We start from the raw sequence: 21,432 nt of genomic DNA, 5'->3' as shown, positions 1-21,432 counted from the left end.
TGTTTTTATTTATCTTTAGTTTTTTTGTTTGGAATTTTGTGAAAAGACATTTGCATTTTCTACTTTAGAGGAATAATTCCTTTCTGTGATATACCTATCCAAAGTGTAGGTTTTGCTAGGAACACATAGAGTATGAAGAGTTTTAAAGAGCATTGAAATAAGATATCAAAAGATATTGGCTAGTTAGCCTTTTTACTTATTAAAATGTCCTCTGAGGTTAGCTTTGTGATCAACTATACAGTTGTAACTGGAATATTTTAAATTCTTACCTTCATCTAAAATTTTACCCCTGCTCCCAGCCCCAATAACTGGTATCAGACTTATTTTTTTTTAAAGGTAGATATATAAAAATTAAATGTTATTTTCATAGCTTTGCATACCACTGTGAGAATATTTCCTGAGATTTTTTTGTTTTTAATATGATGAAGTGAAAGCATAATTTGAAGGGATGCTTTTAAAAATCCCAATGTAAAGATGGTCTGAAGTACTTCTGATAGTTTCAAAGATCATTTTAAATGCTGCATGCCACTTGATCGTCATTTATTTCATAATTATTTGAGAAGCTATTTTTATGTTTGAGGAAACCAAGGCACAGATAATGAGTGATTGTGTAAGACCCCAGTATAGTCAGTTTTAAAACTTTATGTTTCTTATTCCTTTCTTTCTGCATAACTACTCTATGCTTCTTTCCCCTGATGGCCAATCCAAAATAGTTGAGAAGATATTTTAGGATTTCTATTTTCAAAAAGAAAGTAACATGAGTTCTTACATATGTCATAATAAAGTAAAAAATGGTTTGTCTGTAGATATAATAACATTAAATGGTAGTCATTATATGTGAAATTAATTTTAAAATAAAAATGTAACAAACATAAAAATAGATAATTGACAACTGTTTTGCATTTCTCATTGGTTTTGTTTACTTGCACTTTTTTTCTTTTTGCAAATAAGTATAAGTACAAAATACATGGGAAAATGAATATAGACTTAAAATTATATACTTACTTTTTAGTAACTTTTAGTGATAGGATATACTTTATACCTGCACTTCATATGTTTTATTTCTGAGAGCTCTTTGTGTGTGGATTTTTAAGCAGTTTTGGCCACCAGCTACCCGCCTACTCCTCTCACTACCCATGCACTATTTTAATTTAACATGAATTTTATAGTTGAATCATTTCATTGAGCTCATGTGGAAAGGGTAGCTTTTTGCACATCATAAAGAGAGCTTTGTTTGTCCTTTGGAGAGATTTGGTGTTAAAAAAAAAAAACCCATGAAAGGTTTTTTTGTTACCATTGTCTGTAAAAGAAGGTAGTATTTTTAGTGTTGATACAGGATCATGGAAGAAGGAAATTTGGATTAAAAATAGTTGTACATATTAATAGTTCCATATATTATATAATATTTTAGTCTATTACTAATATTGTTAATATTCTTTCTGCTTTGGAATTACTTTTCCAAATGAGATTCCATACTAAGATAGTGGGAGTGTGAATTACTTAAAATCTATTGTTAATGCTGATTGGTTTAATTTTATAGTCCTATTTTCACACTTGAGTTGGGGGGATCATTTTATAACTGTTATTCTCTTTTATTTCCGTGTGTTCCCCCTTTATGGAATACTTCACTCAATTTCCCTGCATGACTTCCCTTTTTTGATCTGTTGTATAAAAATGTGTAGGGCTTTTTATTATTACAAGATTACTTTTTTTTTTTTTTAATTTAATGGTTTTAAAAAAATACCATACCTGGTCAACAGATACTTTTATGAGGGCAAAGTCAGTACTATGACGAAAGTTTAACTTGATTACTAATGGATCTTGTGCTAGCTTACTAATATGTGATATGTTGGTATTAATTTTACTAAATGAGTTCAGATTGGCAACAACAAGGTCATAATGGAAAATATTGGGTACTTATTTTGTGTGCAAGTTGTGTTTTAATTATATTTATATAATATTTATATTTTCATCTCAATACTTGATTTTAACCTACGAAAACAACAAAATCTTGTTTGTATATATGGTGCCACAGGATAAAAAGAATGAAATGAAAGTTATTATTCTTCATTAGCCATAAGTCGTATTTACTTATTCTTAACAGAAATACTTCTTTTTGAAAGATTCCTAGTATTGTGGGACTGTGGGTGAAAAGTTTATTTAGAAGATGCATGATCATACTTCACAGGTGATTTTAAATGATTTCAAATGCATTTCCAGTTGCATGGCTAAAAAACATGGAGAACATTATACGTATAGCTGATTCTGTATGGTCATACTTAACCTATATTTTAACATTATCTTCGTTTTGGCAGATGTACTATAGCATGTCTGATAATGTTCATCTTTTCCTTTCCTCCTTTATGGCACTCATTTCATTTTGGCTCAAAGGAATGCACTAAATCTCAGGTATTGTAATTTGTGTGTGGTCTCCTAATACTAACCCAAGTTTATTTGTGAGTTTGCATTGTAACTAATGAGTTTATAACATTGATGTGTTTGGCTTGGTCTTGTTCTTTTGTATTTTGCCCCGATTTAGTAAAATCTCTTAAAACGAAAGTGTCACTGGTTTAGGTGATGGTACAGGCCGCCTTATTTGTGCAGATGTAGGGATGAACTGTCCACCTTATCCATCTTATGTCCACTTAAGTGCCACCTAATTACTTTTAAGAACGAGTGGAAACAGTGTTCTTAACTAACATGATTTGCAAGGAAAGAAATGAAGAGAGAAACACAGGTATGGGAACTCCATTAGCAACTTACCTTTATATTTTAAGTGATGTAGGTGGAAACTTTAAATTTCAGGAATCCCAATGTAAGAGCATTGTGGGAGACCACTGGTAAAATTTTAGTCAAACAGAATAAAGGCTTAGTCAAAAAGGAAATGAGAATTTAAAATGGCTTGTGTTTTCTTATTTGCACTTTATATTTAACCAGATTTCATGCTTTATTTCATTCTATATTTTAATCAAGAGGCCTATATTAATATCTTTGCTCATTTCTTCCACGCCGGCACATGACTAATTTATGATTGTTAGTGTTACTGTTTTGAAATTGTGGGTCAGATTGGGGGTTATCAGAGAATTTGGAGTCAAGGAAGAAAAACTGATTTACCTCTGGACACTAATTGGTTAAGGAACTAGTAAAATTTTACAATTGTGTTTTCTTACTGCACAGGAAAAAGATCATGAATAATTTAATTCACATTAGAAGAAGTCTACTGTCAATATAATATCTTTGGCTATTACAGTAACCTTGCTTGAAAGCATGAAATATTTGTATAGGTTTTCAAATTAAAATGAGGCAGTAACTTTATGTTCTGTGCAAAAGAATACATATTAAAATGCCACAGGTGTCATGACTGCTGTATGGTACTTTAGAAGCACTGCTAAATTTTAAATGATGTGGTAAATCTTAAACATTTTCATTGTTTTTAAATTTAATAAAATTTTGATCGAATTATATAAATTTTTTAAATTGCACCAGCGTTTTGAGCTTTTGTCTGGCAAAAGTATACTCTAAAATCTAGAACTTTAATATTTCAAAAGATGCATCAGTATATAATTAATCTTTCTCTTTTTTAATATGGAAAATTAGTTTAGTCTAATTCCCATTTAGAACTAAGAATCGAATTTAAAATGTACGCTGAGTTACAATCTATAACTGATGTATACTCTTTAAAGTTAGATGTGTTGTAGTGGTTTAAAACAGATTGTAATAATTTCCTTCAGAAACATGAGTACACAAGTAGTCCATATAGGGTGTTTTCAAGACATTTTTTCAAGGCAGGTGTGTGAGGTTTGCAGAGAGAATAAGCATTTTAAAATTCAGTGAGAAGGGAATATTGGAGATGGCTTTCATTAGAATTTTCTTACATTTCAATGAGTTGAGGTTGAGGCTGTATTTAAGATTGCCAGAAAATAGGATGTGGTATGAATTTTCAGTCTTAGAATGGATAAAATAATAGGCAGGGAGTAGATAAGGTTCTTGGCAGAGGCTAGAAGATTTAGGGTCAGCCTCTTTAGAGACTTTGGTCAAGTTTGTTTTGTCTTTCGGTTCAGAACACAGTAGAGGAAAAAAGCTTTGTTTATTTTACCCATAATTACAGGCCCTGCCTGTCTACATTTATAGGTAATTGATTCTAAGAGTTTGTGATTTATTCTAGAAGATATTTAAGGGGAGGACTTAACTTACCTGACTGGTGTGTTGGGGAGACTGGTGCATACCTGTTCTGCCCTCTGTTTCTTTTATCTTAATGAAAAGAGAGCTATGCCGCCTTCTTAGTTTAGAAAGATTAAAAATTGTACAGAGAGAGTAGACTGAAGATTGAAGAAAACTTGTCCTCTCTACACCGTGGCGGTTACGTCTAGCAACAGACATTTCAGCCTCGGATGGCTGAAAGAACTAAGATGCTCTCTGTGCTTTGCAGTTCTGATTGACTTTCCACTCCCACTCCTACTTACCCTAAAAAGAATGGGTCTGTTTTCTACAAATTTGAAATGGGAGGATAACATAAAACATATTCATAAAGTTTCAATCAATGCAAAATTTTTGAAACAATGGAAACCTGTTGATCATATAAAAAGATACCTCCCCACACATTTTATTAGTCGTCCTTGTCTACAATATGAATATACACTTCAGAGCACTGTTTAGTAATTATGTATTAAATTTTTCAGTAGATTAGGCTTAGTTTAAGATTCTTGGTACAGATGTATAAAGGTAATAAAAAATACTGCATAAAATTATTAAGTTAATATAAGTTGAATACCATGTAACATTACAACATAATGGGAATAATTTTTTTGTTACAGTGTTAATATAATATCTATAAAATGGCACCAGTTGTAATAAGATTGATTCATGCATGAGGCTTATGGAAATGAGTCCCATTTTTTTTTATAAAGTTATTCTTTATAACAATATAAGACAATTTCTATTTCTTATAACGGTTATGTAATCATTCCTAGGTTATATCTTATATATCTCTGAAGTAGGTTTTTTTTTAAGAGATAGATTTAAGTTAGTATCATTTTCAATTAAGGACTTCTTGGTAAGTTTGGTTAGTTTCAAAAATGGTTAGATATTGAAACAAATGAAAAATTACGGTGTTTGTGTGATTGTGCACACTTATGTGACCATAGTGTTTTTGACATGGGCTATTGTTCTTGCATTAGAAATAGTGTTTTCACTCATGTTAATGATTTTGCTTTTTCACTTATTTATTTAATTTTTTACTGAGGTCTTCTTAATTTAATCCAACATTTCCTACTTAATAGTAAGAGAATATATCTTCACTAATATATCAGTGACTTGTAGATTTACTAAATTTCCTAGAATATTAATAAGGTCTTAGGATTTTAACTTATAACAATCAGTTCACATCATATTATACCTGACTATAATTTATTCATATGACATCTAAAAAATCTACGCTTATATACAAAATATTCAAATATGGGGGAAATTTCTTAATTATTTCAACATTTTCATTCTTTAAATTCATTAGGCATTTCTTTGCTAAAGCCTTTGTCTTCAATAATAACATCAGTGCCTTTCTGTGAATTATAATAGGATGGAGTTTCAGAAAATGTGTATATTTTCTTTCTTGTATCATAGAGAGGAAAGCTCAGTATTTTCATTTACATATTTTTATTAATTTAATGAATATTTATTGTGTGCCCACCTTGTTTTAGGTTTGTGCCAGTCTCTAGGACTATATAGGTCTACAGGACAGACATATTTTGCTTCTTTTTAGTTTCATAGGTAATATAGACAAATAAATGGGCAACTAAAATACAGAGAATTCTTAGTACTGTGTAGGTACATAGACAGGGCACCTTGAAGAATCAGGCATGGTTTTTTGAACACCCTTAATATCTTGGCTCGAAGGAAAATATTCTTTAATCCAGGAAAGCCCAATAGAAATGTGAAAGCTGAATTGGTAAAGAATGGAAAAGAGAGGGGTAGGGAGAGTGTTAGACAGTAGTGATATGTGTGTGTGTGTGTGTGTGTGTGTGTGCACGCGCGCGCACACACACCCACACACACACACACACACACAAACCTCTACAGATTGCTAGATCTTAGTTATTGTATGCATGTATGATGATTTATATTTGCATCAGAGTTTTAAAGTGTCAAAAATTCTTTGCTTTTTGAACCTATTATCAGCAGGCTTACTGATTCCTCTTCACCTAGATCATGTTGCATTTTAAAATCCTGCAGAAAGCTCCCTGTGGAAAGGTCTTTGAACAATAGGTGGACGTAACAATTCTGTGCCATATGTGCTGCAATTTCTAGCAAAATGCAGTGTGTTAAAACTGCTGCAGTGGTCTCAGTTTCCTTGCTTTGGGGGGACTATTTCCCTTTCTTGCAGTTACAATCAGGTATTTATGTTCATTTAATTTATACAGATTGGGAAATTATACTATAGAGTGTGTATAGAAATGGAAATGTAAATCAGGAAATAGTTTAAAACAAGAAATGATTTCTCTTGTGCTATTAACAGCATGCATTGCAAATTCATGCAAGGCAGTTGAGAATAGTGTGCAGTGTGCTGTTTACCCAAGTTTCAGCTTCTGTTAGAGGATGTCTATTTTTATATATTACATCATCTCTGCTGCAGAACTCCCGTGTCCACTGGGATTTACTGTTCTTTCATTCCATTTTGAAAGAAAGCTTGTGTTGATGTCATAATTGGACCCATCTTTTGGTTGCAATTGGAAATTGAAAGTAATAAGGGTGTTGTGCAGCAAATCATGCAATATTTCAAGCAATTTATTTGTCAGATCATTGCTACTTTGTCCTGCCTCTAATTGTGAACACTGGTGGCTTTCTGTACTTGTATATGTTTTAAATATACTTGGCTAAAATTTAGCTTTTAGTCTCAACTGCAAAGATCCTGTTCATCTTAGACTGTTGCATTTCTTATGTGCTTTTTTTTTTTTTTCATGAGATTTTGTAGTGCTACATGCTGATTTGAAAAATGTCTCTTTTCTTTGGAGAAATCTACTTTGATATTCAGACCTATTTCCTACCTGTGCTGAATTGATCTTTTTACAATTAAGTTATCAGTAGTCTGTTTCACTGTTTGAAATATCAGGTGACTAGAAATGTTCTCTTTTGATTTTGAATCCAGTGTTAAAACATTATTAACTTGAAATGCCTTTCTATTGGCCAGAAGATATTGTTGACCTCTGGAAGAGGTTTGTATTCAGTGTATAGATGTAAGGTTTAAGTCCCTTGTGAAAGGAAATATTTAAACTAATTATATTAAATGATTTAAAATGCCTACTATGTTATACATATTTATGCATGTAAAATCTCCCCCTATTCTCTCAAAAATTTAGTTATGATCCAGATCTCAATAGTAAACCATTTTTCCATTTGCTAAAAAAAAGAAAAAAAAATTGATTAGGAGCAAACTTACACTTTAAAAAAATAACAGCTTTATTGAGTTATAATTCATACACCATACATTTTACCTGTTTAAAGTGCATAATTCAATGTTTTTTCTTTTTTTAAGTAAAAAACACATAACATTACATGTATTATCGTAACCTTTTTTTTTGATATTCTTTTTTTTTAATATGAAATTTATTGTCCAATTGGTTTCCATACAACACCCAGTGCTCATCCCAACAGGTGCCCTCCTCAGTGCCCATCACCCACTTTCCCCTCCTCCCTCCCCCCCCCCCCCAATCAACCCTCAGATTGTTCTTAGTTTTTAAGAGTCTTTTATGGTTTGGCTCCCTCCCTCCCTGTTTTGTTTTGTTTTGTTTTTTCCCTTCCCCTCCCCCTTGGTCTTCTGTTAAGTTTCTCAGGATCCATTTTTAAATGTATAGTTCAGTAGTGTTAAGAATATCAATAGTAAACTTTTGACTGACTTGAACATACCCATTTCACATGGTACTTAGTATCCTTTGTGGTTTAAATTACACACAAGCTGTGGGGCGCCTGGGTGGCGCAGTCGGTTAAGCGTCCGACTTCAGCCAGGTCACGATCTTGCGGTCCGTGAGTTCGAGCCCCGCGTCGGGCTCTGGGCCGATGGCTCAGAGCCTGGAGCCTGTTTCCGATTCTGTGTCTCCCTCTCTCTCTGCCCCTCCCCCGTTCATGCTCTGTCTCTCTCTGTCCCAAAAATAAATAAAAAACGTTGGAAAAAAAAATTTAAAAAAAAAAATAAATTACACACAAGCTGAAAAATAACTAAGAAACTTTGGGAAAAAAATATACGATCTATTTGGGGGAAAAAGCTTTATTGAGTAATTGTTTGTATTAGAGCAATTTCTTATGGACTTAGTATGGGATCAAGCAGTCCTTTATTTTTTCTGGTCTTCCTTTCTCTCTTTCAAGTGAAACATAGGTGATAGTTGTATGTAATACGGAATTTGGAATTGCTAGCGTAGTGAAGAAATGATGTGACAGTCGAGTGAGGCAGCCTGAAATATGAATTACTTCTTGGGATAACTGATTGGCAGGCTAATTCAGAAGAGACAATTTTGAGGATGAAAAAGAAAATATTCAAATTGTCTTGATTTTTACTTAGATTGAGGATAATAATGATAATTGGTCGCTTGTGGTTTTGGTACAATCCAGACGGCATTTGCAAATGTTTGAAAATAAAGTTAAAATCTCAAAATAAGGGGCGTCTGGGTGGCTCAGTTGGTTGAGCAGCCGACTTTGGCTCAGGTCATGATCTTACGGTTCACGAGTTCGAGTCCCACATCGGGCTCTGTGCTGACAGCTCAGAGCCTGGAGTCTGCTTTGGATTCTGTGTCTCCCCTCCTCTCTGCCCCTCCCCTGCTCACACTCTGTCTCTCTCGCTCTCTCTCAAAAATAAATAAACATGAAAGAAAACTTTTAAAAACTCTAAGTTGTAACATTTTCCTTTCACTAATTATTGTCATACTTCTACTTTCTATCCATTTCTTTATATAATTTTTAAACTGAACCTTTAACAAACTGAATCATTAGAAATTTTGGAATACTCGGGAAAGTTTTTAGAAAAAAAAGATCGTTTTGCTGTTTGTTAATTTGTAAAATAAGCATATCTCCAACTAATTAGGATGTAGAGAATACTTCGGCATCACTGATAATCTCAATAATATTGATGCCCTCGACAGTGAGCATTATTGATGAGCACTTGAGAGCTTCAGTCTTTTTGTCTCCTTGGTACGAACATTTTCCTAACTTTAATTAGACTGGAAGATTATGAGCAGCTAACCATTCTTCAAGTGGATTAAGGTCTTAGAAGGTTCAACTGAAGTGGTATTTCATGTAAACACAGGGTTTTGTCTTAAAAGAATCTGTGGATGGTTGGTAACTGTGGAATCTTTAAAAGAGCAAAAGTGCTGATTATTTTCTAATTCATCTTTTAGAGCTGTAGTTGCCAAAGTTTTGTATCTCAGGACTCCTTTACACTCTTAAAACTTTTTGAGAGCTGCAGCAAGCTTTTGTTTATATGAGTTATTCATGTCATTTTTTGTCATATTAGAAGTTGAAACTGAGAAATGTAGAAGTATTTATTAATTAATTTTAAAATAATAAATGTATTATACATTATATAAGCTTTTTTTTAGTGAAAAATATATCTTACAAAACAAAACATTTATAAGAAGAGTAGTGTTGTTTTATACTTTTCCAACTATGTTTAATATTTTGCCTGATAGGAGACAGCTGGATTCTCATATCTACTTCTGTTGATATGCTCTTCTGGTTCAAGTACATAAAGTATATGAAGAAAATCTGGTCTCACACAGGTAGTTGGAAAAGGCAGGATATTTTAACAGCTTTTTCAAATAATCTAATTGATACAGTTCACCAAAATTTGACACATGGTAGTTTCTTAAAAATTTAGTTGCAATAAAGAATATAAAACTGTGTTGGTGAACTGATTCTCTTTCATTTAAACCCATTGGTCTTACTTACCCATAGATCTTTTTACTTATGTATGATTTTGTAACATTATGCATTGGTCACTAAATTAGGCTGTCATCCAAATTTTGGCATGTTACACAGTATCAAAAAAAAAAAATCACATTTGTTAATATCACTACCAGTCTCATTTAAGAAGCCTTACTGATGGGGAAGCTGTCAAGCTTATGGTGTTAGATGTAGATTTTTCAAAAGTTTAATTTTTACTTGAAAGCTAAAATTTTGTCATTGGCAAACACAGTACTATCAGCTGTTTTCCTTGAAGTGACAAGCTCAGTTTGTTCATTTTCAAGAAGATATCTGCCAAATACGCAATTCTAAATAACCGTAGTTTGTCCATTGCTTATTCTTCAAAATAAAAAGTTTTCCCAAGTCCAGGCGTCCTTCTGAACAGAGTCCTTTGTGACTGCATAGGTCCCACACCTTTGAAGCTGACCCTAACCTTGTTTCTTTCCTGTATGATTTTCATCACTATTTCCTTTTCCTCCTTGCTGCTCAGTTCTCTTATAGATACTGAAAGAAAATGGTAAGATCCCAAGTTAACTTTGGGTAGAATCAGAAGAATTTTAAGATATTTTACATTAAATAATTGTGTTTTAAATGTATTAATTGTATTGGATGGTTACTAACAATCCATTTTGATAGTGATTTTAAAAATAGACATTTTTACTTAATTTATTTAGCATTTCTCATTTAGAGCTTTTTTCCCTTTAGGAATTTTATCTAACCACCTACCCAAATCCCCGCCCCCCCCCCCCCCCCCCCAAGAAAAAAGCTACTAACACCCGTTCCCTATTAAGATAATTATAAGCCATTATGTGGAATTACAAAATATTTAAAATTTTTATGTCGTTTTGTATGGTAATGAAAATATAGTCATTATAAGTATGAACTATCTGTTAGATAACATTTAAAAATGGAGTTTTGATCTTAGGTCAACCAATAAGACTAGTTTTAGGTTTCCTCCCCCATACCCTCAAAAAAATAAAAGATCACCATGGGTAGTTTTTAACAACATCCTGTGGGTGATTAATAGTTAATGTTCAGGATAATCTAATCCAATTTATTGCAAATTATTTCAGTTTGACTGTACGAAATAAACAAATAACCTAGTAATGTATTTAAAGTGTTTTTCTTCTCAAAATTCCAGCTCTTTCTACTGTTTTCCTAGATTTGAATTCTTTTCTTTTTGTTACCCTCTACTTTGAATCCCTACTGTCTTTCTCTCTCTTTTTGTAACGGGCTCATTTTGTTTTGTTTTGTGTCCAAATAAAGATGCTGCTTTCAGTCTTTTCCATCCACTTGTTTTGCTTATGTTAAGACATTAGTGGCTAGTTTCCTTTGTCATCACAAAGTGTGATTTACTACTGATTGTGCTCAGAGGTTGAATGTAATTCAACAATCAACTGCTAAAGCAAATTATCTGAAAGGGTAGAGCTGCCTTTGGAAAGGGATGGAAAAATGCCCCTCTTTGCTCCACAAATTTAAAATGGTGGGCCGGTTTCTCTTGATGAAAGCTGAAATGGCCACATGAATATTCTGTAGGGTTAGTGGTTACTATAGACTCAGGTATCCTTTCTTACATAGAAAAATGTCTCCTTTTAAATAATTGTCTTGAGGTGCGTGGGTGGCTCAATAGACTGAGCATCCAACTTTAGCCCAGGTCATGATCTTGAGGTCCATGTGTTCGAGCCCCGCGTCGGGTTCTGTGCTGACAGCTCAGAGTCTGAAGCCAGCTTCGGATTCTGTGTCTCCCCCTCTCTCTCTGCCCTTCCCTCACTTGCGTGCTGTCTCTCTCAAAAATTTAACATTAAAAAAATTAAAAAATTTTGAAAATAGTTGTTTTATTTTCTTCCCCACTTGTTTCTTATAAAATAGAAGCCATCAAGAAAAATAGGTTTTGTTAAACATTTGTTCTAAGACAGTCTTTTAGTGAGCATTTCATATGATGAGCAATACATTTTCCTTAGGTCTACCACACTGTTGAACTGTCCAGGATGATTTCTAAAGTTCGTCCCTCATTTCTTATTTCCTGTCTTAACCCACTTAGTGTTGCGGGTCCAGTGTAGAATGAATGAGTGAATGCCTTATCTGTTTAGTATTTAATTATAGATTTATGATTACGTGCTAATACTATGAACTGCTACTTTATGGCACAACCAGGAGACATAGTCTCCAATGGATATGATCCATGTTGCCAGTTCCAACAATTGTAATAGTCTGATGTATATAATTAAATGTTCTAGTATTATTCTTTTAAAATATCAGCATGGTAGTAAGTGAAAATTTCAAATTGTAACTAAAATATGAATAGGTAAAATAGTCCGTGTTTTTAGAGCTTTTAAGAAGAGGGAACAATTAGATGTGTGGTTTGGGCTTTGTTATGCATTTATTTATGAGGAGGATTAAATATTGTCATCTAGAGCTCATGTGGTCATATAGCATAGACTGACTTCTTTTTCAAGAGAACACTTAAAAAATTTCTGTGGCATCTAAAATATTTTCTATACTGAGACAATCTTGTATATTTAATTATCTTCCAGGCAGATTTACCTTGAAGTATTTCCTGTCTGGAATATATTTAATAACAACAGAGGGGCAGTCACAATTCTATTCCTGATAGTGAAGTACATTGATTAATGCTTTCATTTATAAGCATAGTCGTTTTCTTTTAGAATAAAGATTATTCAACCATTATGAAAACTTACACATTTTGGTATTTATTTGAAGACACTAGATTTTGAAAATGATAGTATGTTTGTTAAAAATTAAATTCCTGGGCGCATAGGTGGCTCCTTTGGTTGAGCGTCTGACTCTTGATTTCAGCTCAGGTCGTGATCTCACGGTCTTGAGATGGATCTCTGTGTCAGGCTCTGCGCTGAGTGTGGATCCTACTTGAGATTCTCTCTCTCCCAGTCTGTCTCTGCTCCTCATTCCCCAAATAACTAAATAAACATAAACAAATTGAATTTCTGAAGAGAAAATAAAGTCTTTAAAACAGATTGTATCTTGTATCTCGTATGCCGTATTACTCCTGTGGCACACTGTGTGGTGCTCAGCAGCATCTTGGTTGTATGTTGGTGTCTTTGGATCAAACTCACAGAATTGACATTACTGAATATTTGTAGGAGCAGAACTGTAGATCTGCCTACATTAACAGTTCTACACAAGGATATCTTTAGAAGGATGTTAATCCAAGCCATCTATGCAATATTATATATTATACACTATATATCATACAGCATTAACTGTTGAATTGCCCAAACCTTGAGCGCAACTGCCTTTTTAGAATATCTTGGAAGGAATAAAATTTGCCCTTATTGGATCCTTATGCTGTATACCAGTCGGCTCGGTAATACATCTCATATATTTTGTCAATAAACGTTGTACTCCTAAACACTTAGGTGATGGTATCTCCACTGGAAGGAGATAAGCATGCTAAGGGCAAAGAGGTTAACTTACATGTTCAGTGTTCTTGGTACTCAGAGTCAAACCTAGACATTGGTCTTTTCCATTCCTGATATAAAAACTTATTTATTTTAAAAAATGAATTTAACATGTATTGCTTTTATGTTACTTGAGTTTTAAATTTGATCTGAAAGAGATATGTATCAAATAATTTAACCACCTTAGATGCCTGATTGAAATACCCTTAAAAGACATGGCTAGAGCATAGAATGTCTAGTGTGAAAAATAATTACTAAATTATATTGGCAGAGATGGTAGGCTTTGGCTGATTCATCAGTATTTTTGTTGCAAATAAGTTTTTCCTTTTCAAACCATGTCATATGAAGAAAGCACAGCATTTTTTACCTATCTTTAACTTTCCTAATTTCATTCCAATACAGAAATGGGTTTTAACTGTTAAGTAGTACCATTTCATAACAAAGATGACTATGTAATTAATTAGTGTATTTTAAAAGTTAGGTTCACTAATGTTATGAGTAACTAAAGCCAAATCTTGCTGAGAGATTTTTTTGTAAATACGACTCTTTTTTTTAAGTAGGCTCCATGCCTAGCGTGGAGCCCAGTGTGGGGCTTGAACTCACAATCCTGAGATTGAGACCTAAGCTGAGATCAAGAGTTGGATGTTTAACTGACTGAGCCATCCAGGCACCCAGTATGACTTTAATGGATCAAAACAACTTACAGTTGTCTGAAAGTACTCATAGTTTTTAGAGATGAAAAAATAAAGTCTCAAATTATTTGCTTCTGCACCAGAGAATATTGGAAGTGTTTTGGTAATATTTAAGAATATTACAAAACATATATTAAGTAATTTCAAGGGATTTAAAAAACATCTATAAAACTGATTATCTAGTTATGTGCAATTTTTAATCATTAATAATTAATGATTTTAATTATTGCTAACATTAAGAAAATTATCTTTAACCTTCTTCTAAATTTGGCAACTTTTAATTTATGAACTAAGGATGTTAAGAAAACCTCTAATCTATTGTCTAATTAGCACTGTAATTGTTAAAAAGTAAGGGCATTTTAATATTTCCCCTCTGACTGCCAAAATAAGGAAGATAGAAATTTCAGAATAAAGGAAGAGTCACTGCCAGGAAATCTTCTTATAAGATAGATTTATTTCCATTCAATGGCTCTCTCTTTTTCTGTTGTTCTATTATCATATCACCCCTTTTATCCCCATTTTGCTACCAAGCCAATGTTTGGTAATGGCCATGTTAGATAAGATAACCGTAGGACCTTGAAAGGATTTTAGGGATCTCCCAATCAAAACCCTTAACAATTTATTTTTCACTATAGAATCACTGAATTTAGCCTTTGGTATAAGTTTTTTTTTTTTTTAATTTTTTAGCATTTATTTTATTTTTGGGAGAGAGAGACAGAGCATGAGCGGGGGGAGGGTCGGGGAGAGAGAGAGAGAGTCTGAGAGAGAGAGAGAGAGAGAGAGAGAGAGAGAGAGAGAGAGAGAGAATGAATGAATGAATGAATGAATCTGAAACAGGCTCCAGGCTCTGAGCTGTCAGCACACAGCCTGATGTGGGGCTCCTCGAACTCGGGAATGGTGAGATCATGACCTGAGCCGAAGTTGGACGCTTAATTGACTGAGTCACCCAGGTGCCCCCCCCCAAATTTTAATTACAGTTAGCCCTTATATTTGCAAGATAGTCCTTACATAATGTGTCAAAATTATATCCTACTGCCTAGTACAAAGCAAGGGTTTAGTAAGTCATAGCAGTTATTATTTATTATAGGAAGGGCTAATAATGAAGAAACTTTTCCTTAAGTTTAGCCTAAATCTGCTTCTCTGTAATTTTAGTTCATGGTTCTAGATTATTTCTAAAGCAACACAAATGAATATTCATATTCCACTTTGATATCACTGTACTTCAGATAGTTAAAGAGATCCTACTCCATTAAGCCTCTTTTCTGTGTTAACCAATCCTAACTTCTTGTAGCTTTCCTAAACACCTTAGTAGGTTTTCTCCTCTTTCAGTACACAGTTTATTATTATGTCTCCTAAATTATGATGTCTAGAACTGATTGCTACCACCTACATAAGGTCATACATACCTTACAGTGCAGATTACAGTGGAACTTTCTGTCTTCCTTGCTCTGGACATTGTATGCCAGATAACGTCACCTGAGATTATCAGAGTTTTAAGGCATTGTGCATTGGCTCATATGGAACCTTTAGCCAGCTCCATTTTAGAGATATCCTTCCCACCTCCCCCCACTCCTATGAAGTGTTTCTCCAGCCTGATATCCCTCATGTTGTACTTGTGCAAGTGACATTTTCATAGCACACATATAGATATTTATATGTATCCCTCTTAAATTTAAATTTTCTTGTGTTAGCCTACTCTTTTCACCTGTCAAATTATCTAAAACACCTACTTTTGTCAGTAAACAAATTGGACGTCTTTTATGGTTATACAGTTATCCTGTGTCTGTTTTGTAATCTTAAAGCTGGTGTAATAATACTTCACAGGATAGTTTTGAAAAAGTTTCAGTGGAATCACTTATGCATTCATTTCTCTTTTTGAGTAATTACTGTGTGTTAAGTACCAGAGATAAAGCATCATTTGTCATCGACAATGTTAAATAAATGAAATGTATGGTCCCTGCCTGCAGCTAACTTATATTCTAGTTTGTGTTCAGTAGTACTCTTTTTATTAAGTAAAAATGGAGGGAAAATTAACAATTCATTGTGCTTGTGTAAATATATTAATCATAAGGGAATATCTTACATGCCAAATTTGTAATCATGGTAATAACTGCTATTTAGTTTGTAGTGTTGCTTTGTGAAATACTATAGTAGCGAGCCCATACTGAGTACCAGTGTGTAAGGACTTCACCTCCACAACTGAGCATTTCAAGATGAAGTCTGGTATTTCTTAAAATAGATTCTAGGAAATGAAATAAGCTTTGTTAAATCAGCTATTAAAGTCAGATTATTTTGGGGGAGCCCCTGTTGGTTGAGTGGACAACTCTTGATTTCAGCTCAGGTCATGATCCCACGGTTATGGGATTGAGCTCGTGTTGGGCTCCAAGCTGGGCATGGAGCTTACCTGGAATTCTGTCTCTCTTTCTCTCTCTCTCTACCCCTATCCCCTGCTCACTCTCTCTCTCTCTCTCTAAAATAAATTAAAAAATGAAAAAAAATTACAGTCAGATCATTTTTCAAATAAGTGCATTTTAAAAAAGCACCATTCTTTTTTTTTAATGTTTATTTATTTATTTTGAGAGAGAAAGAACATGTGTGAGTGGGAGAGAAGGGGAAAGACAGAATTCCAAGCAGGCTCTGTGCCATCAATGTAGAACCTGATGTGGGGCTCAATCTCATGAACCCCAAGACCATGACCTGAGCCAAAATCAAAAGTCAGATGCTTAACTGACTCAACCACCCAGGAACCCCTAAAAAGCCCATTCTTCTCCTCCTCCTCTTCCCCCCCCTCCTCCTCCTTCTTCTTCTTCTTTTATTTTAAAAAAAAAAAATTTTTTTTTAACGTTTATTTATTTTTGAGACAGAGAGAGACAGAGCATGAACGGGGGAGGGGCAGAGAGAGAGGGAGACACAGAATCAGAAGCAGGCTCCAGGCTCTGAGCCATCAGCCCAGAGTCCGATGCAGGGCTCGAACTCACGGACTGCGAGATCGTGACCTGAGCTGAAGTCGGACGCTTAACCGACTGAGCCACCCAGGCACCCCTCTTCTTCTTCTTTTAATGTTTATTTATTTTGAGAGAGAGAGAGGGAGAAATCCCAAGCAAGCTCCGGCTGTCAGCACAGAGCCCAAAATGGAGCTTGATCTCACAATCTTGGGATCATGACCTGAGCCAAAATCAAGAATCAGATGCTTAACCGGCTGAGCCACCCAGGTCCCCGAAAACCCCCCTTCTTGATGTTGAAATTTCTCGTTGACTTACAGGTTTCTTTATTTTGTTTTTCTACATGTGTCCTTTTATGTCATCTTTTAATCTTTCTTTTCTAACATATACCATGTAAATATTGAGCCTGTTTATTATGCATAAGTTATTATGTTACTTTTTCCAATTATGAAACAAAGGTAACATAAACAGTTTGTAGTCTGGAACTTTTTTTGTTCAAGAAAGAAAAATCCTATATAAATAACCTGAAAGCCTCCACCCAAAAAACTGGTAGAACTGATAAATGAATTCAATAAAGTTGCATTTAAAAAATCAATCTACAGAAATCTATTGTATTTCTATACACCAATAATGAAGCAGCAGAAAGAGAAATTAAGAAAACAACCCCATTTAAAATTGCACCCAAAATAATAGGATATCTAGGAGTAAACCTAACCAAAGAGGTGAAAGACTATACTCTGAAAAAGATTGTACTCTGAAAACTGTAAAACACTGATGAAAGAAATTGAAGATGACACAAAGAAATGGAAAGACATTCCATGCTCATGGATTGGAAGAACAAATACTGTTAAGACATCTGTACTACCCAAAGCAGCCTACACATTCAGTGCATTTCCTCTCAAAGTATCAACAGCATTTTTCACAGAACTAGAACAAAAATCCTAAAATTTGTATGGAACCACAGAAGACCCCAAATGGCCAAAGCAGTCTTGAAAAAGAAAAGCAAAGCTGGTGGCATCACAATCCTGAACCTGAAGTTATATCACAACTGTAGTTCTCAGAACAGTGTGGTACTGGCACAAAAATAAACACATAGATGAATGGAACAGAATAGAAAACACAGAAATAAACCCACAATTACATGTTCAATTAGTTTTCGACAGAGCAGTAAAGAATATCCAATGGGAAAAAGACAGTGTCTTCAACAAATGGTGTTGGAAAAACTGGACAGCAACATGCAAAAGAAAGAAACTGGACCATTTTCATACACCTACATCATACATAAAAATGAATTCAAAACAGATTAAAGACCTAAATGTGAGACCTGAAACCATGAAAATCTTAGAAGAGAACGCAGGCAGTAATTTCTCTACCATCGGCCATAACAACTTTTTCTAAATATGTCCTCTGAGGCAAGGGAAACAAAAAGCAAAAATAAACTATTGGGACCTCATCAAGATTAAAAGCTTCTACACAGCGAAGGACACAACAAAATGAAAAGGCAAGGGAGAAGATATTTGTAAATGACTTATTTGATAAAGGGTTATTATCCAAAATATTTAAAGAATGTATAAAACTCAACACCCAAAAAACAAATAATCCAACTAAAAAATGGGCAAAAGACACGAACAGACATTTTTCCAAAGAAGAAATATATATGGCCAAGAAACAAATGAAAAAATGCTCATCATCACTTATCATCAGGGAAATGCAAATCAAAATTACAGTGAGATGTCACCTCATACCATGCAGAATGACTAAAGTCAACAGCAAAAGAAACAACAGGTACTGATGAAAATGTGGAGAAAGGAGAACCCTCATGCACTGTTGGTGGGAATACAAACTGATACAACCTCTCTGTAAAACAATATGGAGGCTTCTCAAAAAGTTAAAAAAGAACTACTCTATGATCTAGCAATTGCATGGCTGGATATTTTCCCGGAGAATACAAAACACCAATTTAGAAGGACACATGCATCCCTGTGTTTATAGCAGCATTATTTACAATTAGCCAAGATATAGAAGCATCCTGTGTCCATTGATTGGTGAATAGAGAAATAAAAAGTAGTATATATACACAATGGAATGTTATTCAGCCATAAAAAAGAATAAAATCTTTCCATTTGCAATGACATGGATGGAATTAGAGAGTATAATGCTAAGTAAAACAAGTCACTCAGAGACAAATACCATATGATTTCACTCATACATGGAATTTAAGAAACAAAACAAATGAGCAAAAGGAAGGAGAGAGAGAGAGAGAGAGAGAGAGAAAGAGAGAGAGAGAGAGAGAGAGAGAGAAAGGGAGGGGGAGAGAGACCAACCAAGAAACAGAGTCTTAACTATAGAGAACAAACTGATGGTTACTGGAGAGAAGGTGGGTGAGGGTGCGTGGGTGAAATAGGTGATGACGATTAAGGAGTGCATTTGTCATGTGCACCAGGTGATTAAAATAAAAACTTAAAAAAAAAAAACACGAGAAGAAAAAAGAGTCTAAAGATGTCTTTGGAACATATCTTTGCGATATATCTGGGTGAAATTTTTGGACTCTCAATTATGTTTTTCTGATACTAAATGCTAACTGAAGTAACAGGTTCCCAGTATTTGTAAAGCCTACATTTAAATTCAACCCATATTTATTCAGCAGTTATTATGTGTCAGGCATTGTGTTGGTATCTCTACTTTATTTCATAATTAAATTATATTTATTTTTTATTAATTTTTTAAATGTTTATTTGAGAGAGAGAGAGAGCAAGCAAGTGAGCAGCGGAGGGGCAGAAAGAGAGAGGGAGAGAAAATCCCAACTAGATTCTATGCTGTCAGCACAGAGCTTGACACAGGGCTTGAGCTCACAAACCATGAAATCATGACCTGAGCCAAAACCAAGAGTGGGACACTCAACCGATTGAGCCACCCAGGTGCCCCTTAAATTATTTTTAATAATGAACTTGAAGTACCATTTTTATTTGGTCAAAGTAGAAAAAATAAAATTGTCTATTAAAGCTTTGGGGAGGATGCATATGGAAGTCTTGTCTAAGGCAAACGTAGGTATTGAAGCGATTATGTGAAATGTAGGATTGAGTTATGGTATAAAGAATCTGTCAGAGGGGTGCCTGGGTGGCTCAGTCGGTTAAGGTCCCAGCTTTGGCTCAGGCCATGATCTTGGGATCCGTGGGTTTGAGCCCCATATTGGGCTCTGTGCTGACAGCTCAGAGCCTAGAGCCTGCTTCTGATTCTGTGTCTCCCTCTCTCTGCCCCTCCGCCCCTCACACTCTGTCTCTCTCTCTCAAAAAATGAATAAATGTTTTAAAAAGTCTGTCAGATAATCAACTTTTCCTTTGAAATCAGAGTACTAATGGGGGGCACATATTGGGTTTAGGAGAAGAAAAACCTCTGACCATACCTCCTACAATAACTTTATTTTACTTTGTCGTAGTGCTTTATTGGTTTGTATATCCATAGGGAAAACAATATTTTAAAATGTCATTTCTTTGGTGAATGTTAAGATACTACATATCAAATTTGTAAGATTTCTTGTTTCTAGATATCACAGAGTGAATCCTCTACCCTCTCCCACAGATTCTCTCCAAGCCTCTATAGTTTTTCCTCTCAGGTGAGGGAAATAGGGAAGAAATCAATATATAGTAGATAGATGAAGTAAGTGGTATTAGAATCCTGAAGTTCTATTTTGTATTTTTCCAAACCACCAAATCTATAATTCTATATACTCTATTTTTCTATGAAAGATGAATAAGTTATTGTAATGCTTTCCTTAAGTTTTGAACAAGCTCAATTAGAGTATTTGTAAAGTACATTAAGATCTGTGGATAAACAGTATAGATTCTATAAATAAATAAACATAGTAATCCTAAATGCGATGAATAGTTACTGAGAAGAACAGGTCATTTCTCTCAGTTTCTAAGTAATTACAAAGCAAACACTTTAATGTAAAAAGTAGGAATGAATACTATGGTATTAAATTTAGCATGGACAGGCCTTACATTAAGCAGTTTCCTGAACTATGTATATAATCTCTGTCTTTGGGATCATCGTTTCCGATAATTTAGAAGTCATTAGATGCCTTTGGCCCAGGACAGAAAGTTGTTACATGGTCCTTTTTCTAGCTGGATCTATTTAATGCTCTTTGTTAAATCTAGATGGTTAAAGAATAGAGCAAATAAAACTCAAATTCAGGCTACTTCAAGGTAAGTGTGATTTATTCTTGTTTGTATAAAATATGGGATTCTCTTAAATCTTCAGTTTATATCTTATTTCTTAAGCAGTGTTTGGCATATTATAACCTGGCATAATTGTGTTTCAATGTACAAAGTAGTAGGAATAGTAAAATTTCAGCGTTCCAGTCATGAGTTTTAGGATATGTAGGTTGTAGGCATGGAGCCAGATTGTGAGAGAAAT

At 34.2% G+C, this 21,432-nt stretch overlaps 1 protein-coding gene across 12 annotated transcripts in view; it reads left to right on the top strand.

Moving 5' to 3' along the window:
* The window catches only part of RAPGEF2 (Rap guanine nucleotide exchange factor 2), a 249,805-nt gene that overhangs the window by 131,265 nt on the left and 97,108 nt on the right, over nt 1-21,432 (top strand). For 10 of the 12 annotated variants that reach the window (XM_058721011.1, XM_058721007.1, XM_058721006.1 and 7 more), the window contains one exon: nt 2,392-2,409. The exons of the other annotated variants lie outside the window; for them this stretch is intronic. In XM_058721011.1, the coding sequence (XP_058576994.1) occupies nt 2,392-2,409 (18 nt within the window). The remainder of the gene's footprint in view (nt 1-2,391; nt 2,410-21,432) is intronic. 12 annotated transcript variants of the gene reach the window in all.

Source organism: Neofelis nebulosa, chromosome 3 (genome assembly GCF_028018385.1).
Source record: "Neofelis nebulosa isolate mNeoNeb1 chromosome 3, mNeoNeb1.pri, whole genome shotgun sequence".
NCBI lineage: Eukaryota > Metazoa > Chordata > Mammalia > Carnivora > Felidae > Neofelis > Neofelis nebulosa.
Note: the sequence above shows the minus strand (reverse complement) of the source record. Positions and strands in the feature narration are given on the sequence as shown.